This window comes from Thalassophryne amazonica, chromosome 12 (assembly GCF_902500255.1).
Source record: "Thalassophryne amazonica chromosome 12, fThaAma1.1, whole genome shotgun sequence".
NCBI classification, from domain to species: domain Eukaryota; kingdom Metazoa; phylum Chordata; class Actinopteri; order Batrachoidiformes; family Batrachoididae; genus Thalassophryne; species Thalassophryne amazonica.
The window spans coordinates 100,329,139-100,350,521 of NC_047114.1; the positions used below are offsets into that span (position 1 = coordinate 100,329,139).

The following is a 21,383-nucleotide window of genomic DNA, read 5'->3' on the forward strand; positions in this document are numbered from 1 at the left end:
GGTTGCCGCTCGCTCTGCTCACACACCCGCATTTGCTCCCAACAGCAGACACTTTCCTCCATGTTCTCACCGCTCACAGGAACACATAAAATGTCAACCCCAAATAATATGTTCACAATAATCTCGAAATGGTCAAGGAACTGTAAAATTATCAGTGCAATACACAGTAAACACGGTGGCGGCATTGAAGGTCAGGGGTCATGCTTGTTTTGGCCGCCATGTTCACTGTTTTTGGCGATCTTTTTCGAAACTTTCACCGTTTATTTCCTATTCTTTCATGAAAATAACGTAACTAAACACGGATGAATGCAATGCCAGGCACTCAAAATGGCTAAAACCTGAAGGTTATGACGGCGGTCTGCAAGTAGTAGCTGCACTATCGCGGGTCTGGAATAATAAAGGTGGTAAACAGACGCTTGAATCGAAAATGCAATAATTAGAGTGTTATAAACAGCAGCAACAAAAATCAAAGCCAACCTTACTATTCCATATTCTACTGTTATGTGTCGACGCGGGTTGAGGAGCGGACCTGCGTCAGACAGGACCCAGCGCTAAAAATAACCAGAAAGCGGTTCCAAACAGAAACTATTTATTATTCACCTGTGCTTAAAAGTGTAAAAACATAAAAACAACGTCCCTCTGGTGGAGTGATTCGTGGCTCGCTCTCCAGCGCCCGCAAGGATTAAAGCCGGCGCTCCTGGACTTCCTACCACCGCCAAACACCCCCCAGGTGGACACGACAAACTGATTCTCTGTGAAGCAAAGAGAAGGTGAGGTAAGTCAACAGATACAACTATATCTTCCAATAAACACACGCTATCAGCAACACACTCAGGTCAGTGTCCTTTTTTTACTTTATGCAAATGAGCAGCTTCTCACAACAAGTGGAGGATCACTTATCCTTCACGCCACAGCAGTGAGAAGCAAACTGCACAATTCCAGTATACTGTGTAACAAAACACCAAGTTACTATCAACAATTACTTAAACACTTAATTACCTTTCGTGTGTGCTGACAGCATGTGTCCTCACCCCTCCTTGCTTCACGGGCTCGATGTGTCAAAACCCAGGCGCGGTCCTCAGCGTCTCACAAACGAACGTCACAAGGTCGAGTTCCCGGCAGTTCTGCTTGAATCACACATGACTTAAATGCAGAACGCCATCCAATTATCTGCTTCAGCTGCAAGTCGTCCAGGTTGCACGTGAGCACCCATCACAGGTGCTTTCCATGATGTTGATGAGGGTGAAGACTCTTCAGCCAGCACCTTCTTCACAGACAAATCAGCCCTCATGCCACCTGGAGAGCAAAGAAAAAAAAAGAACACCAAAACATCCAGCCACGCCCCCCCAACACACAACATCTGCAGCCTTTCAAAATCCATCAGAATTGGCACGTCTCTTGACTCCGCTTTGGCTCCGCCATAAACACCGTTGGCATGATTTTCGCTGCCAGAATGCTCTTGGTTTGAATGTTCGTCCGAAAGATACGGCTCCAATCTGTAGGGTCTAATCACTGCTGCGACATCCTCAGGATCCAAGTCAGAAATAATCCACACTTGAAGAGGAGTCAGAGAAGTTCTTGATCTCGTCACTGTTCATGCTGAGGTCCATCTGTTCCTGTTGTCAATCTAACAGACAAAGACAGGACTCTACACACTGTGACGTCACAGCATCACGTGACCGCTGAAGGAGCACTGCAAGCGCGCTTTCCAAGAAACACACTTTTGAGAAGCTGTACAAACTTTATTTTACAGTGATAATAATTAAAATCACTTTCAACTTACTATACTGTATGGATATTTTGCTATTTATATCAGTTTTACCTAATTTTTGAAGTTTCATATCCATTTTAAGGATAGTGTTGATTCTTATTCTTTGCCTTCAAATGATCATTTGTTGCTCTCTGTTCCATTTGCCTGCACAGAACTGGGAAAATGGGCTTTTGTTTACTCGGCTCTGTCTACGTGGATCATGTTGCAAAAAGACTGGAAATTAACTGAACTTATTTCACTGAGCACATTTAAGTCCAGACTGAGAGCACTTGAGATGGCCTCTTTAAATTGTAACTGTTTTTGTTACTCTTTTTTATTTTAATTGTGTGAAGTTAATTCGAATTGTAGTGTAACTTTTTCTGCCTCTTGGCCAGGACTCCCTTGCAAAAGAAATTTTTAATCTCAGTGAGACTTTCTTGGTTAAATAAATGTTAATAATAATAATAATAATAATATATAAAGCTAACTGCTTTTTAATATACACAAGTGCATCTCACAAAATAAGAATATCGTGAAGAAGTTCAATACTTTTTCTCAGATATTTTAGAAAGTGACATATAAACATTACATATAAACTAAAATGTTTCTGTAAGGGTTGTGAGTGGGACCCCAAAGCAGGAACAAGCAGCATGAAGGACAAGGATGCAGTATCCAGATTAGACAGGAGATAATATACCTCTGGAAATAGAATTTTCTGGCTTGCTAAAAATGAAATTCAACTGTCTGGACAAATAATAAAATTCTGTACTGCTTCTGACCAAACAGAGCTTGGCTGTAGGTTGCTTATTCACAACAAAATTTATGTAGTATGTTGTCAAAGTAATTTAAAAAAGTCAACTTAAACACCATGATAGAGAAGCTTGAATCTTCAACTGGACTGGGTTGCTTGACACAAGGATGTTTTGCTTCAAATTGCAGAAGCTTCCTCAGCTAAAATTCCTGCTCTGGTGGTCTGACTTCTGTCTTGACTCTTGTAGAGAAGAACAAACAGAAGCCACAAAAACTGGAGTTTTAAACCTAACCAGACCCCTCCTACCGAGAGGCAGACTGCTATTGGCTAGTGACTAAACAATAGCTCTAATTAGCACCTATTGTGCTTTAGTTAGCACCCTCCTAATGACAGGGCAGCTGACCCTCCTAACGATGGGACTGACGACTCTCCTGATGATGTGAATGACTCATTACCATGAACAAAAGACTGAAACTCCTTTGACCTGAGTACCCCATTGTAACAGGGGACAAAGCATGTCTCAGACCCCGGTTAAGGCTGGGTTTCAACTGTTTCACATAAAATGCCTCCTTCACCCCTCTCTCAAACCATTTCCTTTCTGGGTAAGATTTTAACTTCCTTGTCCTCAAACATGTGATTAGTGTCTTTAAGGTGGAGATGAACTGCAGATGAGGTCCACTGGCGCCCTCTCTGCGGTGCTGGTATAGCCTTTTGTGTAAAGGTTGCTTAGTCTCACCTATGTAGTGTTTGTTACAGTTTTCCTGACATCTGACAGAATACACTACATTGCTCTGTTTGTAACTAGGGATCCTGTCCTTAGGGTGAACTAATTTCTGTCTTAAGGTGTTAACCGGTTTAAAGTAAACTGGGATTTTGGGATCCTCTGTAGTTTTTCCCCTACTCCTGCTAAATAAGGGAGAGACACTCTTCTTCTTGGCTCCGTCTCCTGTCTGTCTGGTTTCTTTGTTCTTTGAGACTTTTGCACTTTATCCAGGGACCATCATGGGTACCCACATACTGTGAGGGATTTCCAGACATGTTGTTCTTTAGCCCTTCCCTCTGCAGTTGTGGGCACCTGTAGGGCTCTGTGTTGAAGAGTCCTGATCACCCTGAGCTTGTGTTCATGGGGGTGGTTTGAGCCAAAGAGCAGATATTGGTCAGTGTGAGTGGGTTTTCTGTAAACCCCTGTCTGGAGCTGCCTGTTCTCTCCAATCGTAACATCACAGTCCAAGAAGGCTAAATGGTTGTTTCTGGCATCCTCACATGTGAACTTGATATTGGAGTCCACCGAGTTGATGTGCTCTGTAAAGGCCTCCACTTCTTGGTGCGTGATTTTAACCCATGTGTCTTTGACATATCTGAACCAGTGACTGGGAGCGATGCCCGTGAATGACTCCAAGGCTCTCTTCTCCACTAGCTCCAGTTAAACACCATGACTTCAAATTACCACTGCTCCTGTCGTGATTCATGCTTCTGGTGCTTAATTTATGATATCTGGGTTTCTATTTCTAGTGTCATCTCCTGTGTATTGTATTCTTGTGTAGTGTTTATATTATCTGGCATTCTTCATCCATGTTAATTAGTCAAGTTTTCCTGTTTATTATTTCACTCATCACTTACTAATCTTCAACCGCTTACTCCAAATAAGGGCCATGGGTCGTGCGAAAGTACACTGTACGTTCAGGAACATGGCGTTGGCCAGTCGTTGTGTTTTACAACCTGACTGACATGGCTCAGACTATCTGGTCCTTTTTCACTGTAAAGCACTTTGGCATTCCTTCCTGTCCTTCTCCCTAACCCCCGCTGAGTAGAGTGTAACGGCCTCATTTACATAACACTGGTGACAAGCTGGGCTGTTCACAGCCGCCATTTGGGATTTAAAGGAATAAGTGCCATTTGGCACCACTCTGGTAGTTCTATTAAGGAACAAACTTACCTTTGTTTATGCTGAAGAATGAAATGGAGACATTGATTATTTATATTTTAATCTCAGGTGACTTGGATGATGAAAATTCGGGAGGAGAAGTAACTTGTGATGGACTCTAGTCCTGTCTACTTTGGTCGCAGAGTCCAGGCTGGTACTCATTTCCAGCTGGGTGAACTGAGACAATGTAGAAAAAGTGTCTTGTTGGTATGATTGAGATTTTAATTTTTTTTTGTATTTTATTTAATCAGGTTAGTCCCATTGAGATCAACATCTCTTTGACAAGGGAGACCTGAACATTTTTTTTCAAGTAATGATTGCTGTGAAGCACTTTGTGACCATGTTTGTTTAAAGTTCTATAAATAAACTGGAGTTGCTTCCGTAGGACTTTGTCTTTGAATGCTGTGACATTAAAGCCTGGGTCCCACTGAATAATGAAGGATGAAGAAGGAGCCACGCATGGGTGTGTCACGATTAATCGAAGATGACCCATGTTTTCATCTATCACGTATATCCTATGAAGGTGCCTCTATGTGCCTCTCTGTACCCCGCACGTGCCACATAGCAGCCTCTAGTGAGCCACGACCGACCAGTCATTAGAGCCTCGAATGGCTCGCATCAGCCACACTAAGCCACGTAATGCCATGATAGCGCCATGATAACGCCATGTTGGTGCACGTTTAGGCATGAGTTTGGTCCAAACCTCCAGCCCTCCCACACCTGGTCCCTTTAAAGTGTGGGTTTTCAATTCACAGATTCACAGCAGCATTTAAAGATGTCCCATTTTTTAAACGCAGTCCAAAAATAGACACTCCATCACAGTCCCGCGGTTTTGCGCTGTGCGCCAGGCTGCTGTCCACCTGAAATGCACCAGAACAGCTAGAACCGAACCACGGGTTCCTGGAGAGCTGCCTCTGTGCTCCTTGCTGTCTCCACGGCTCGCTAGCTTTTCTTCTGCGGCTTCAAACACACAAAACTTTATGTCTGTCCATTTATTTCTGCAAAATCGCTCTTTTGCGTGCGCGCTGCTGTTGTCCTTTCATGGACAGCCGCCTCTGTGCTCTTTCTAAGTGGCTTCCTTTCCATCCATGGCTTGATGGCTTTATTTTTTCCCTGGCTTTAAACACAGTGATTTTTACACTGTGATTCCACTTTTAACTTTGTGTTCGTCCGTTTATTTCTGCAAAAGTGCTCTTTTGTGCACGGTGCCGTTCTGCATATAGAATGAGGTGGCTGCTTTATTATATACACCTGTGGATCATTTTCAGAATATATATATATATATATATATATATATATATATATATATATATATATATATATATATATAATATATATATATACACTCAACAAAATATAAACGCAACTTTTGGTTTTGCTCCCATTTTGTATGAGATGAACTCAAAGATCTAAAACTTTTTCCACATACACAATATCACCATTTCCCTCAAATATTGTTCACAAACCAGTCTAAATCTGTGATAGTGAGCACGTCTCCTTTGCTGAGATAATCCATCCCACCTCACAGGTGTGCCATATCAAGATGCTGATTAGACACCATGATTAGTGCACAGGTGTGCCTTAGACTGCCCACAATAAAAGGCCACTCTGAAAGGTGCAGTTTTATCACACAGCACAATGCCACAGATGTCGCAAGATTTGAGGGAGCGTGCAATTGGCATGCTGACAGCAGGAATGTCAACCAGAGCTGTTGCTCGTGTATTGAATGTTCATTTCTCTACCATAAGCCGTCTCCAAAGGCGTTTCAGAGAATTTGGCAGTACATCCAACCAGCCTCACAACCGCAGACCACGTGTAACCACACCAGCCCAGGACCTCCACATCCAGCATGTTCACCTCCAAGATCGTCTGAGACCAGCCACTCGGACAGCTGCTGAAACAGTCGGTTTGCATAACCAAAGAATTTCTGCACAAATGGTCAGAAACCTTCTCAGGGAAGCTCATCTGCATGCTCGTCGTCCTCATCGGGGTCTCGACCTGACTCCAGTTCGTCATCGTAACCGACGTGAGTGGGCAAATGCTCACATTCGCTGGCGTTTGGCATGTTGGAGAGGTGTTCTCTTCACAGATGAATCCCGGTTCACACTGTCCAGGGCAGATAGCAGACAGCGTGTGTGGCGTCGTGTGGGTGAGCGGTTTTCTGATGTCAATGTTGTGGATCGAGTGGCCCATGGTGGCGGTGGGGTTATGGTATGGGCAGGCATCTGTTATGGACGAAGAACACAGGTGCATTTTATTGATGGCATTTTGAATGCACAGAGATACCGTGACGAGATCCTGAGGCCCATTGTTGTGCCATACATCCAAGAACATCACCTCATGTTGCAGCAGGATAATGCACGGCCCCATGTTGCAAGGATCTGTACACAATTCTTGGAAGCTGAAAATGTTCCAGTTCTTGCATGGCCAGCATACTCACCAGACATGTCACCCATTGAGCATGTTTGGGATGCTCTGGACCGGCGTATACGACAGCGTGTACCAGTTCCTGCCAATATCCAGCAACTTTGCACAGCCATTGAAGAGGAGTGGACCAACATTCCACAGGCCACAATTGACAACCTGATCAACTCTATGCGAAGGAGATGTGTTGCACTGCATGAGGCAAATGGTGGTCACACCAGATACTGATTGGTATCCCCCCTCAATAAAACAAAACTGCACCTTTCAGAGTGGCCTTTTATTGTGGGCAGTCTAAGGCACACCTGTGCACTAATCATGGTGTCTAATCAGCATCTTGATATGGCACACCTGTGAGGTGGGATGGATTATCTCAGCAAAGGAGAAGTGCTCACTATCACAGATTTAGACTGGTTTGTGAACAATATTGAGGGAAAAAAAGTTTTAGATCTTTGAGTTCATCTCATACAAAATGGGAGCAAAACCAAAAGTGTTGTGTTTATATTTTTGTTGAGTGTATATATTATTTCTTCCGCAGCTTACAAGTCACCATGATACAACTTTTAACTTTGTGTTATGTCTTTAAAATCAGTCTTTTGCGCACTCTCCTTCTGTGTTGCTGCACAGCTCCTGCTCTTAGCTGCTCCACTGGAGTTATTATCTTCCATGGCTTTAAACACACATCCACTTTCACGCAGTCACCCAAATTTTAACTTTGTGTTCATCCAATATTGACTGAAAAATCACTCTTTTGTGAGCTGACGTTCTGCCTAAATGCTCGTTTGAAGCGTGATGATGAGTCACTGCCTCAGTGCGCACACACAGCGGAGCTCATGTGATCCATTAATTCCAGAAGCAATTAGAGTTGTTTTCAGCATCCAAGGTTTGACAGAAAATGATTAATCCGCTACAAAATAATTATCTTATATAGAGTCCAGCGCACAGAGCAGATGGAATTGTGTGCGCAAGAGGAGAGCCGCTCCAAAAATAGCCTCTCAAGTCCTGCGTGGCTGCCAGGCACATGGATAATGGACTTTTAGCAGACTCGTAAGCCTCACGCAAATGCCTCTAAGCCATCGCAGAAACTCGAACACAAACTGCGCCACGCTGTTGTTGCTAAATTTTGAACTTCTTGAAATTAGCACCACGCTCAGAGAGGAGCCTCGTTAACTGAAGATAATGTTCTAAGAGCCACTCAGAGCCACGAAACTCCCACAATAGTTGAAGAAACCCTCTCGTAGCAAAGAAAACATGCTGAGTGGCTCCTTCTTCATCCTTCATTATTTGGTGGGACCCAGGCTTAAAGTAGACTTGCATTGAAATAAATATGGTCAGATCTCGGAAAGAAATAGCTGATATGTATTTATAAGACCGTTATGAATGCAGTAAAGTAAATCTGCAAGCCCAAATTTGTAATTTAGCGGAGAAATCTTCATTTAAAAATGACAAATTTGCAGCTAAAATTTGGCCCTCAGCGAAAACTGTTTGTACATCCGGGTCATTGCAGTGACGTCCAGCAGAAGACGGAGCGCTCCCGCCTTCAGTCCGATCCCGCATTGAAATTGATTTTATCTGTTAGTAATGTTACTGTTATACACATCCTGGTTTCAGCATCCAAAAGTAAGCTGCAATGAATGTGAGATACAGCTCTGCATGCTCAGATCAGCGGTGAAATCGACAGCGGGCGACGTTCTTCCCCGACGTTCCACCCCTGCATACTCACCTCTCTGTCTTGTTATGTCTTCCTGTTGTTGAGAAGCTTGAATCTTCGACTGGACTGGGTTGCTTGACACGAGGACGTTTTGCTTCAAATCGCAGAAGCTTCCTCAGCTAAAATTCTTGCTCTGGTAGTCTGACTTCTGTCTTGACCCTTGTAGAGAAGAACAAATAGATGCCACAAAAGCTGGAGTTTTAAACCTAACCAGACCCCTCATACCGACAGAAGACTGTTATTGGCTAGTGACTAAACAATTGCTTTAATTAGCACCTATTGTGCTCTAGTTAGCACCCTCCTAATGACAGTGTAGCTGTCCCTCCTAACGATGGGACTGATGCCACTCCTGATGGCCCTCCTGACGTTTCTCCTGATGAGTCTCCTGATGACGTGAATGACTCATTACCATGAACAAAAGACTGAAACTGCTTTGACCTGAGTACCCCATTGTAAACAGGGGACAAAGCGTGTCTCAGACCCCCCTCCCCAGTTAAGGCTGGATTTCAATTGTTTCACATACCAAGCCTCCTTCACCCCTCTCTCAAGCCATTTCTTCTCTCTAGCTAAGACCATTTTGTATATATTGTTCAAAAATGCATTTGTGTTTATTGTTTGAACCTTTTTGTTGTACAGTCTTTCACACAAGACCCCAAATTACCTTTATAAAGTGTCAAAACAGTTGGGTTATTATAGTTTTCTGTGTGTTTTGACTAAATGTGTGTGGAAAATTATTTTTCACTTTATTTTTTCCTTGCCTATTTTTGATTGTAAACCTTTATTACACTTATAAAACACGACAACAACATATATATTCTGAAAGCACAGGTTGTCCTGAAAAAAAGAGACATAAAACTTGATTGTGGGATGCAGGGAGAGCTGTTAACAGCAATAATAAAACATTTATGCCAGGTGAGTGAACCGTCCAAAAAATGCCCTCAGGCCCCAGAGGGTTAAGGTGGAGATGAACTGCAGTCTGAGGTCCACCGGTGCCCTCTCTGTGGTGCTGGTATAGCCTTTTGTGTAACGGCTGCTTAGTCTCACCTATGTAGTGTTCGTTACAGTTTTCCTGAAATCTGATAGAATACACTACATTGCTCTGTTTGTAACTAGGGATCCTGTCCTTATGGTGAACTAATTTCTGTCTCAAGGTGTTAACAGGTTTAATGTAAACTGGGATTTTGTGCTGTCTGAAGATCCTCTGTAGTTTCTTCCCCTACTCCTGCTAAATAAGGGAGAGATACTCCTCTTCTTCTTGTCTCCATCTCCTGTCTGTCTGGTCTCTTTGTTATGTGGGGCTTCTGTACTTTAACCAGGGACCATTGGGGGTACCCACATACTGTGAGGGCTTTCCGAACAAGTTGTTCTTTAGCCCTTCCCTCTGCAGTTGTGGGCACCTGTAGGGCTTTGTGTTGAAGAGTCCTGATCACCCAAGCTTGTGTTCAAGGGGGTGGTTTGAGCCAAAGAGCAGATATTGGTCAGTGTGATCGGGTTTTCTGTAAACCACTGTCTGGAGCTGCCTGTTCTCTCCAATCGTAACATCTGAGGCTTTGGACTGTGATGGCATTGGACTGTGATGTTACAATTGGAGAGAACAGGCAGCCCCAGACAGGGGTTTACAGAAAAGGGCGTCAGTCCCATTGTTAGGAGGGACAGCTACCCTGTCATTAGGAGGGTGCTAACTAGAGCACAATAGGTGCTAATTAAAGCAATTGTTTAGTCACTAGCCTATAGCAGGCTGCCTCTCGGTAGGACGAGTCTGGTTAGGTTTAAAACTCCAGCTATTGTGGCTTCTGTTTGTTCTCTGCAAGAGTCAGGACAGAAGTCAGACTACCAGAGCAAGAATTTTAGCTGAGGAAGCTTCTGCAATTTGTAACGAAATGTCCTCGTGTCAAGCAACCCAGTCCAGTTGAAGATTCAAGCTTTTCTACTATGGAAACCACCTGGACAACTGAGAGCCTTCACAGAAACACATCTTCCTGTTGCACTCCTTCTTATGTTTGAGTCCCACTTTGGTTTTCTGCTTTAGTTCTTATAGTCTTTATATTCTGATCACCTCCTGCAGTCGTTATGTTCGTTCTCTCACTGTGGCACCTGATTTACTCTGAGTTTTGTGTTGGTTTTGTTACTTCACCTGTTGTAGTTTGCAGTCATTATGTTTATGATGTTCTACTCACCTGTAGATGTCTGTTTAGTTTCTGTTCACCTTTTATTTGTATGGTGTAACTTGACCTTTGACCTTTCACACACTTGTCCTCCATTTTGTTCAGTCAGTTCCTCTACTGGCTCCTCCCCTTCCCCTAATTAGACACACCTGTTGTTTATGAGTGTGTTTGTATTTAAGTCCTCACCTGTCCTCAGGTCAGTGCCTGTAGGTTCACTGTGGTTCCAGCTCTTCTCGGTTCTGTTCCTCTCTGTAAGTATTTTGTCCTGATCCAGATTGACTGTTTCTGTGTTTGCTGGTGTTGGTTCTTGTACAGTGTTTCTGTTTTTTGGACTTTGCTCCCTCAGCCTTTTGTTGGACTCATTTTTGAACGCTTGTTTGCACCGTGGGATATTGTTTTGTGTTTGGCTGTTTGCATTTGGGCTCAATTTTGAGTGTGTTTGAACACACACCCATAACAGAATCAACAGGCCAGAGACATGAGCCCCACAGGCAGCCTCCCCGATTTGGTTACATTCAAAACCTTTGGAGAACAATTTAGACTTTGTTTGAATTCTGTTTCTTCCTCAAATCATCAGAGGGAGTTTTTTTTTTTCTTTCCTCTGTTGCCTGTGTGCTTGTTGTCGGGGTTGGTCAGGTTAGACCTTACTTGTCTGAAGCATAATGAGGCAGCTTTGTTGTGATTTAGTACTACATAGATGAAATACATTAAATCAAAATTCATAAACGTCCTGTCAACATTAAAATACATGAGTTTACCACAAAAATGTCTTGTTGAGCTTTTTTTTACATACCTGGTCAATCTGATGTTCAAACGTTCAGCTTGGGACTCCGACGAGGGCGGTTGCATCTCCTCCACTCTCCCTTATCTCTGTTCTCTGCTTTAACCTTCAAGTCCCTACTTCACCAGACTGTGAATTCCTCAAATTATATTGGATACTGGATCTATTGGACTACTATTGGATTAACCATGGAATTGATCAGCTGATCTCTGAATGCTATTGACACCATCTTTTCTACAAGAAGGTCAGGCCCGGGGGATCCTACCTGCCCAGATGGAACACATCTTGCGGGCCATGGCCTCGACTCCTGGGGGTCTTGGTGTGTTGCATGCTTGGCGCCTTTCTCCATTGAGGACCTCAAGGATTTATTCATTTTTGGTCTCATGGTAGCAGGGCTGATACTTTTTGGCTTATGTGCTGCCCTAATCTACCGGAAAATTGGCAAGACGGCGGCATCAAGAACCACGGCCCCTCGCTTGTCCGTCATGATTAACGAGGTTGGCAAGGCAGTGCATTCTCAGACTGTGATGACTCTTGAACTCAGATGCAAATTGATGACATCTTGGGGCAAATGCGTGCCTTACAGTTAAAGCTGAAGATTTCAGAGGCCGGTGAATATTCTTAATTCATAATTGGGATTTGGTTGTTCAAATGGAACTGTTAAAAAGTGATTTCACTGCTCAAACCATAACATTACAGGCTTATCAAGCCTGAAGGTCAAATTGCCCAACTGTTTTCCCTCCAGAGGAATTTCTTCGGCCTGGGGAACATTGGCTGTTTCTTATCTCACAAAGACAATAAACTGCTTTTCATAGGACTGAAGCATGGTCCATTCCCTCCCCCATCAACACCCACCCTCTCCGGCGCCGCTAACGTCACTCCCTCTCCCTTCGGCGGGGGCGGTGCAGTTTTAGCTGCAAGCCCACGTCTCCCCCCCCCCCCCCCCCCCCCCCCCACCCAAGCTGATGATGGCGGTGCATCTCAGGGTTGCTGCGTGGCCTTCACCCACTTGCCTCAATTCGGATAATGGACTTCTTCAAACTTAGTGCACATAAACAATGTCAAATGTGTATGTGTTGCCTTTAATTCTGATGTGTGCCATTATTACGGTAAACAAGTAATAATTGTGGACTCATTTCTGTCTGAGGTAACTGGAGTGTAAACGTAATTTCTCCACTGTGAGATCAATAAAGTATATCTAATTGTCTACTGTCAAAAGTCCCAAGATATTTATAACTCTGTTACAATTTACCCAGTCAGACCATTAATAACTACAGGGGAGACAGCTTCCTGCTTTTTTCCTAAAATCAATTATCGTCTCTTTGGTCTTGTTCACATCGACGTCTAAAACAGACAAATTACAGCAGCTGATAAAATGTGACACCACAGGGCCATGGTCTTGGTCATCCCAGTTTAAAAGAGACAATAACAGAATCATCAGCAAATTTAACAATAACTCATCCTTGGTGTTGACTTTGGCACATCAGATAAAACATCACTGACTCTAACATACAGAGATCTGACAGGTAAAAAATCTATCAGCCAGCATAAAATTCTGAGTCAATGTTTGTTTTTTTTTAACCTCTCTGCTAAAATGTAAGTCTAAAAACAATTAAAAGCAGAAGAAAAATCAATAAATAAGATGTGCAAAAGTTGTAGTCCCCTCTAAATGTCGATGTACCGTGTTCAGTAATGTGCATCATCAGTCCCCCTACCTGACCTGAAGGCAAAATTATTGACAGAGTTTAAAAGAGCAATTTTCACAATTTGTCAAATGTTTTTATATGTAAAGAGGTCAGTGAAACAAGCCTGTAGTCATTGAACTGCTTGGGTGCACTGACTTTTAGCACAGGAAAAATTGTGGAGTTGTTGTGAAAAGTGTGATGACACGGACCCACAACAGGGGGCGTAAATGAAAGGTCAATGGAAATATGAAGTAACAATTTAATGTTGTGAAAAGTGCACAACGGATACAGATACAATTCAATACTACAGTCAATTATGAAGTTGGTGTCGTGTGGGCAGGCTCGAGGATAGGAGACTCCTGTCCAGAGAAGAGTCGGAACCCACACGATTTCCACCGCCAACGGATCTGGAACACCCCGGAGCCGCCAAGTCCTGAGTCCCCAGGTGGCCACCGTCTCCAGCCGTCAGGTCGGGTACTGCTGGCAGGAAACAGAAATAGTCAAGAGTGGGTGTGTGCACACACACCCACTCTTGACTGTCAGCAGGTAATCCTTTAGGAGAAAACACCACCTCCTGATCTCACTGCTTCCTTTTACGTGCAGCCTCCACTCCACGAGTGTAAGAGTGAAGAGCGGAAAAGCCAACTCCCTCCAACTCGGCAGACAGTGGAAAGCTGCAAAACTCAGAAGTACAGTTCACCAGCTACCAGCTCAGATGCAAAAGACGTCACAACTTAGCTGAATTACGCAACGGCTGAGTGTCTACCTGAATGGTTTGACGATTTCTCGGCAGAGATGTGGTGTCTTCTCCCGGCCTTTATGGGTGAGGTGTGATGAAGGTGATGAGTGACAGCTGTCAATTCCAGTTTCTGGCGGCGACTGCGCCCTCTGGTGCCTGAAGCCCACCTTCAGGCAGGGCGCCCTCTGGCCTTGGGCCAGCAGTACCTCCTCTTCGGGCGTCCCACACAACAGGAGTCTTTCCATAAACTGGGGACCTGATGGAGATAAAGAAAACATCTGAAAATGAAAGTGAAGTCTCAACATGTGGGGCATATGCAGTGATGACATTAATCATCACCACTTCAATGTTCAACTTAACACTTATCACCCTGTCAGACACTCACTTAACCTCCAACACACTGTTACACTCTTTCTTGAGAGACTCCACACCATGAAACAACAGTTCAAACACAACTCTGATCCTGGCTCCGTCTAGTGGTGGTTGTGTAGTGTTTTTGCACACTGACTCCCTCTAGTGGTGGTTGTGTAGTGTTTTTGTCCTCTCTTTTGCTGCTTGCTGTCACTGTGGGCTCCAGAGCACAGTAGTACACAGCAGAGTCTCGCAGCTGCAGCTTCTGGATCTTCAGATCAACTGATGTCTTGTTGACTTCAGCATCAAATCTCTCTTTGTTGAACTCTGCAGCATTTTGTCCTCCTCCAAAACTGAGACGTCTCAGCATAAACTTTGGAGAACCATTTAGTTCTTGTTGGTACCAGAACAAACAAGCACTTGTGCTACTGGTCTGAAAGGAACATAGAAGTGTGACGTGGTGTCCTTCAGCAGCAATGACATCTGCTGTGCGCTGGATCACTCTGTCTTCTCCTTTACACTCTGGGGAAGAACAGAACATGCAGAGGAAGAGATGAATCAATAAAGATGATTGATTAAAGGAGAACAATCAGTAGGTTTAAAGAGTTACCGAGCCAGAGAGTCAGAATCAGGATGTTTGTCAGCCAGTGTTTCATGTCTGCAGTGAGAGGGGAGGAGAGAGAGGAAGAACACTGAGACTCTGAACCATCTGGACCTTCATCTACATCATCTGTTGGTAAACCGTCAACATGACATCATCCATTGATGGCAAACAGTCTGTGGCTCCCTCTAGTGGGCATTGTAAAGCACTTCATTTAGTCTGAGTCAGGAAGAAAAATGTGTGATTGGTGGAACCCTGGTAGGAGAACTGCAGCTGTGAACACAAAGTTTGTGAGAAAAACACAGCGACTGCCATCAGTACAGAAAGATAGAACAGGATGTCATCAGCAAAAGGGAGAATGTTGTGTTGCCAAATGATGTGACAGAAAGCCAACATTTAAATTGTACTGAGACCCTCGGATTGACCCCTGTGGTACACCACAGCAAACTGGATCTTCTTAGTGTTGAATATTTGAGTGCTTTTGTCCAAAGAGTTCAAACTCATGCTGTGTGTCCACTTGGTGGCACTGTTTGTCACTGAGTGAGGTTTTTGTCCGCAGACTGAGTGTTTTGTGTCACTGTGGGCTTCACAGCACAGTAGTACACAGCAGAGTCTGTCACTGCAGTACTGCTGATCTCCAAATACACACCACGTTTATCTTCAGACAGTTTAGTTGAGAACCTTTTGTCTGATTTCACAGACTCTGCTGCTCTTGTGCTGCTCGAACCTGAGATGAACAAGAGGAACTCTGGTGGTTTTCCTGGATATTGTCGATACCAGAAGAAATAATCACCAGCATCAGCAGTTTTGTGGTATTTGTACTCCAGAGTAGCAGTACTGCCTTCTAAAGTGTCCTCTTGATGGTGGACTGCAGTGAGTTCTTCACAGCTGACACCTGAAGGACACAAAAGTGTCTCTTGATGGTCCAGATGTTGTTGGTGATGAATGTTCATGGTGATTATTGGTTATTGATGATGTCACCTACCTGTCAGTGTGATCAGAAACAAAGTGAAGTGCGCTGACATCATCTTCAAGACAAAGTCCTCTTTGGTGTGAAACAGCACTCGTGCAGTTTGAGTCTTTTCTTGGCTGACACTTTGGCTCCTCCTTTCATCCCTTCATGCCCCTCCCACAGCGTTTGGTGATCAGGTGTAACCACGGTGACTGGAATCAGGAAGGTGCAGAATCCTGCGCTTTGAAAACCACTTCCTGCTCTTTGGAGAGTCGTCACGTATCGGTGTGGAGCTTTTTGTATGACCTCTTCAACACTTTGTCTCACTGTGTTTCCAGAGCACAGTAGTAGAGCGCTGAGTCTGCCCCCGTTACATCTCTGATGGTCACTTCAGCTGAAGTCCTCCATGTTTGGGATCGATATCGATGATCAGGAATGTATTGACCGTGGCTCCGTGACCTCGCTCCTTTCCAGAGGATAAACTGAGGCGCCTGGTTAGAATGATGCTCGTACCAGTGGAGACCAACGTGCTCGCTGTCTGTCTCGTAGACACATTTGAGTCTGACAGATTCTTCTTCTCTTCCACTGACTTCAGCTGCTTCAGGAGAGATTTTGTCTCCGGCTGCTCCACCTGGAAAAAGGATCCAAATGAAGGCGTCAGACTGAAAGTGTTCAAAGTGCGGCTGCAGTCAGAAGGTGTGGAGTTTGAGCAGGACGAGGTGACGGACAGATGAGGGTCAGACTTTATCAGTTGACCTGCAGCAGCTTCAATGTGTCAAACTGACCTATAAAGTGAGAAAAGAGCAGAAAGCAGTAAAGTGACATGTTTGTTTGTGGAGGACTTCAAGACCAAAGGAAACATCAGCTGATCTTCTTCCACTGCACACTCAAAGTCAGTCAAACGTTTCTCAGCTGCACACACAAATATCAGCATTGTTGACAAAAAACTCATTCATAAACGTTTTATAAAGACATTACATATTTTGTTATTAATAATTATTAAGCCATCTATTTATGTTCTTACCAATGAGTAGCTAATAAAAAACAATGCTTAATAATTTGTGAGGGAAAAAATGTAAAGACAATAAAAATATCATTTGTAAAGTATTTTTTATCACTACTGAATAGTGTCTGATTTTATGTTTGTAGAAGGTTAACTATTAATGATCAACTTTTCGTGAACGGTTTATAGAGAAGTGTTTTATAAAGACATTACATAATTATTAAGTTATCTATTTATGTTCTTATCAATGAGTAGCTAATAAAGAGTGCTTTGTAAAACATTTACAAATGCTTAAGTAACTTAAGCATTATTTACCCTTATAAATGCTTTATGGCGTGCAGTTAATATATAGTGTTCCCGTTTTTATTTTCTGACTTGCTGCACACAAATATCAGAATTCTTCATTTGGCTCAACATGCTGCTGCTCAAGTTCCAAACACATTAGTTCAATTTTAGTTTCACTTTACTGACTTGCTGTTCATATGAGAAGAATTTTCAGAAAAATTACTATGTCGACTTATCATTAGACGCTGGCGTTCAGACGATGAGCTCGACTCCAAATACAATAAATATCCCCATCCAACATGATGGAGCTTGGAAGGTGTAACAAAGAGGAATGGACCAAACTGTCAAGAAGACTTGAGGCTGGAATTGCTGCCAAAGGTGCATCAACAAAGTATTGAGCAAAAGCTCAAAAGCAAAAACTTATGGACATGTGATTTATTAGTTTTTTATTTTTAATGAAGTTGCAAAAAACAAACCTTTTTCATGTCATTATGGGGTGTTGTGAGTAGAATTTTTAGAGAACAGATGAATTTACTCCATCTATGTATGACTAGCCAAGTGGCCTCAGTGTGTGTGTGTGTGGTTTCAATCACACAGATCCTCACCTATGGTCATGAGATTTGGCTCATGACCGAAAGAATGAGATCGCGAGTACAAGCGGCCGAGATGAGTTTCCTCCGCAGGGTGGCTGGGCGCTCCCTTAGAGATAGGGTGAGGAGCTTGTTCACTCGGGAGGAGCTCGAGTCGAGCCGCTGCTCCTCCATGTCGAAAGGAGTCAGTTGAGGTGGCTTGGGCATCTTTTCCGGATGCCCCCTGGACGCCTCGCTGGAGAGGTGTTCCGGGCACGTCCCACTGGGAGGAGGCCCCGGGGAAGACCCAGGACACGCTGGAGGGACTACATCTCTCGGCTGGCTTGGGAACGCCTTGGGGTTCCCCTGGAGGAGGTGTGGATCGGGAAGTCTGGGCGGCTTTGCTTGAGCTGCTGCCCCCGCGACCCGACTCCGGATAAAGCGGAAGAAAATGGATGGATGGATGTCTGATTGGGGTTCCCCATGTTCCACCCCTGCATACTCACCTTTAGGTGTTATTTTGTGCTCTATGTATTCTTTTAGTGTTATTTTCTGTGCGAGTTTGTTGATACTTGTCTGATCGGGGTTCCCCATGTTCCACCCCTGCATACTCACCTTTAGGTGTTATTTTGTGCTCTATGTATTCTTTTAGTGTTATTTTCTGTGCGAGTTTGTTGATACTTGTCTGATCGGGGTTCCCCATGTTCCACCCCTGCATACTCACCTTTAGGTGTTATTTTGTGCTCTATGTATTCTGTTAATATTATTATTTTCACTATTTGTTCGTGTTGTCTTTTAGTGTTATTTTCTGTGTGGGTTCATTGATACTTGTCTGATCGGGGTTCCCCATGTTCCACCCCTGCATACTCACCTGTCTGTCTTGTTATGTCTTCCTGTTGCACTCCTTCTCATGTTTGAGTCCCACTTTGGTTTTCTGCTTCAGTTCTTATAGTCTTTATGTTCTGATCACCTCCTGCTGTCATTATGTTTGTTCTCTCACTCTGGCACCCGATTTACTCTGAGTTTTGTGTTGGTTTTGTTACTTCACCTGTTGTAGTTTGCAGTCATTATGTTTATGATGTTCTACTCACCTGCAGATGTCTGTTTAGTTTCTGTTCACCTTTTATTTGTATGGCGTCACTTGACCTTTCACACACTTGTCCTCCATTTTTTTCAGTCAGTTCCTCTACTGGCTCCTCCTCCTTCCCCTAATTAGACACATGTTTGTATTTAAGTCCTCACCTGTCCTCAGGTCTGTGCCTGGGTCGAATCCAGAGGGCGGTATGTTTGGGTAGCGAGGATGAGGACGCGGCACAACATCTAGCTTATAGTGATTGTGATGCAGGAAATGGTGGATAAGTCGATAACGAGCAATGGTTTGAATGTCGAGGGCCGGTAGGCTGGCTGGCCGCAGCGTCCCTGGTAGGCATAAGAGTGTTTTCCCTTTGGAACTTGCTGGGGGTTGTCTTGTGGGGAGGAAAGTGGGTGAAGCAACAGCTTGGGAGCACTCAAGCCGCAGGTGGGTCACTGTTTTATGGCTTCCTTGCTGGGTTTATGGGCTGTGGTGCATAAGAACGTACTCCTCTGAAGACTAGGGGGGAGTTTAGCTGGTTTGTGGTGGGCAGTCAGGGGACACAGATGCGGTTATGCCTGTTTGTTTCTTAGCCTCCTCTGTGGCGTTGGCTAGCATCTTGACAGGTTGCGAGGTGGTGTTTGTGTTTCCATGGAGACCGACAGTGACAAAGAAGGAGGGGGTTTTCAGGTCAAGTCAGGGAGGAAACGGAAAAGTAAGAGTGGCAGATCATCTCAGGAGCCAGAGATGGAGAACAGAGGGGGGCTCCTAAAGTTCTGAGAGTGGAATCCCATAAGGAATATGACGTTTTTTCAAACTGAAAAATGATCAGTTTACTTTCAGTTTGTTTAATCCTGTTGGGCTTGCTAAAATGTTGGATGAATTAGGAGACGTGGAAAGTGCACAAACCTTGGCAGATGGAAAGTTGTTTGTTTGTAGATCTGCAGCAAAAACGCTTTCTTTAAAGACAGATTGAGAGTTTTCTCCCTGGCATGAAAGGTGATGGTTTGAAAGGGGTTGTGTATCGAGTGTCATTGGAGATGACAATGGATGATCTGGTTAGAGGAACGGAGGGAGCTAAAGTGATTGCGGCTGTTGGAATAAAGGTTTTCAAAGAGGGGTTGAGGAGAGACACAACTACTGTTGTTCTGACCTTTCAAGAAGAAGTACTGCCAGACAGTGTTCCTGGGCTGTCTTGCTTTTAGAGAGTGCAGCCATATAGAAGGTTACCGCTGAGGTGCTTTAAGTATCATCGGTACGGTCATGTTGCTGCAGTCTGTTGGGGGGCTCGGAGGTGTGGTAAATGTGGGGGTGACCATGAATTCTCGGAGTGCAAAGAGGTGGGGCTGTGGTGGAGGTCATGTTGCTGGCAACAGGGAGTGTGAGCACTTCAAGACAGAGCTGAAATTACAGTAAATGTGCGAATATCATATGATGACGCTGGTAGGCAAAATGCAATGATGTTGGAGAACAGGTTTGGCTGGAGCAGTGTGGGCCTGTACCATCTGTACCACAAGGATCAGTGCTGGTGAACTCTCTCTTTTTTGGCCTTCATTGTGGAAGTACTTAGTGGTGGAAAAGTGGAAAAGAATAATTCTGATGTGGGTAGAACTGTTGTCAAAGCTGCAGAAAGGGTTTTGGGGGTTGCTGAGGTGGATCCAGCATATCTTCATAGACTGGTTTTTGCCAAAGACAGAGTCCTGAGAAGTGGTGCGGTATATTCTCCAAGTTGAGATGATACTTACACTGCTGATGTTTTACATTCTCCAGTGGAATGTGTGTAGTTTGATAGCCAATGGACAGGAGCTAAAGAATTTTATATGTAAAATTAATGAGGCCTGAAGTCCTATGTATCCAGGAAACGTGGTTCAAGTCCTGTCTGGATTTTGTGATCCCGGGGTATGTCTGTTTACGTAAGGACAAGATTTCATCTGGTGGGGTTTGTGCTACATTCCTGTTGCAAGGTGTCCAGTATAGGAGACTAGATATTACTTCAGAACTTGAATGTGTGGGTGTAGAAGTTTGGAGTTCAGGAGTGTCAGGTTCACCCTGTAATAGAGATCACAGACACCCTGATATCAAAGAAACACACCAGGAGTCACTGTTTCTCTTTTGCTTGCCAGCAGAGTGTTGGGTCATGAGGAGAGAGAGCATATCGCTGGAGCAACAGATTCATTTCCCTCTCTCCTTCCTTCTCTCTGCTGAGTGACACTCTACCTCGCTTTTTATTCATTCAAGCAATCAAGGATGCCGTCACCATAGTTACAAAGCAGAAACGATCAGCACAGTCTCTCCCGGGAACAAGGACAGTTTCAATCTTTAGTTAAGTGTCAACATCAGCAAAATAAGATGACAAATACCACGTTTGAATGTGTGGCAACAGCTCATTTTCCTACTTGCACTGACTAAACAAAACTCAGATATCCTCATGTATCTGAACACTGCGTATTGAAAAACAGTCACTTTGCATTAATCACGCCATGAGAAAGCAATTCACTTAGACATTTAAGTGATAACAAAATAAGGCATTTTCACAATTTTTCCAACAAGGAGGTAGGTTTTCAATCATTAATTTTTATAACCCATGTCATTGTTTTTTCATTTAACTTTGATGTCTTTTTAA

The 21,383-nt window shown here is 43.8% G+C and overlaps 3 gene segments (V, D, J or C); all 3 read right to left on the bottom strand.

Moving 5' to 3' along the window:
• Positions 1 to 14,453: 14,453 nt before the first annotated feature.
• On the bottom strand, positions 14,454 to 15,383 carry LOC117521328 (the record flags this gene model as incomplete). The annotated part of the segment is given in 3 exon segments: positions 14,454 to 14,800; positions 14,889 to 15,008; positions 15,287 to 15,383. Coding segments are annotated over 3 exon segments (564 nt in total), but the record flags the coding sequence as incomplete, so codon positions are not given.
• LOC117521782 lies at positions 15,200 to 16,009 on the bottom strand. The segment is given in 2 exon segments: positions 15,200 to 15,774; positions 15,865 to 16,009. Coding segments are annotated over 2 exon segments (405 nt in total).
• A 132-nt stretch (positions 16,010 to 16,141) lies between these two features.
• LOC117521867 lies at positions 16,142 to 16,752 on the bottom strand. The segment is given in 2 exon segments: positions 16,142 to 16,462; positions 16,617 to 16,752. Coding segments are annotated over 2 exon segments (348 nt in total).
• Positions 16,753 to 21,383: the final 4,631 nt, after the last annotated feature.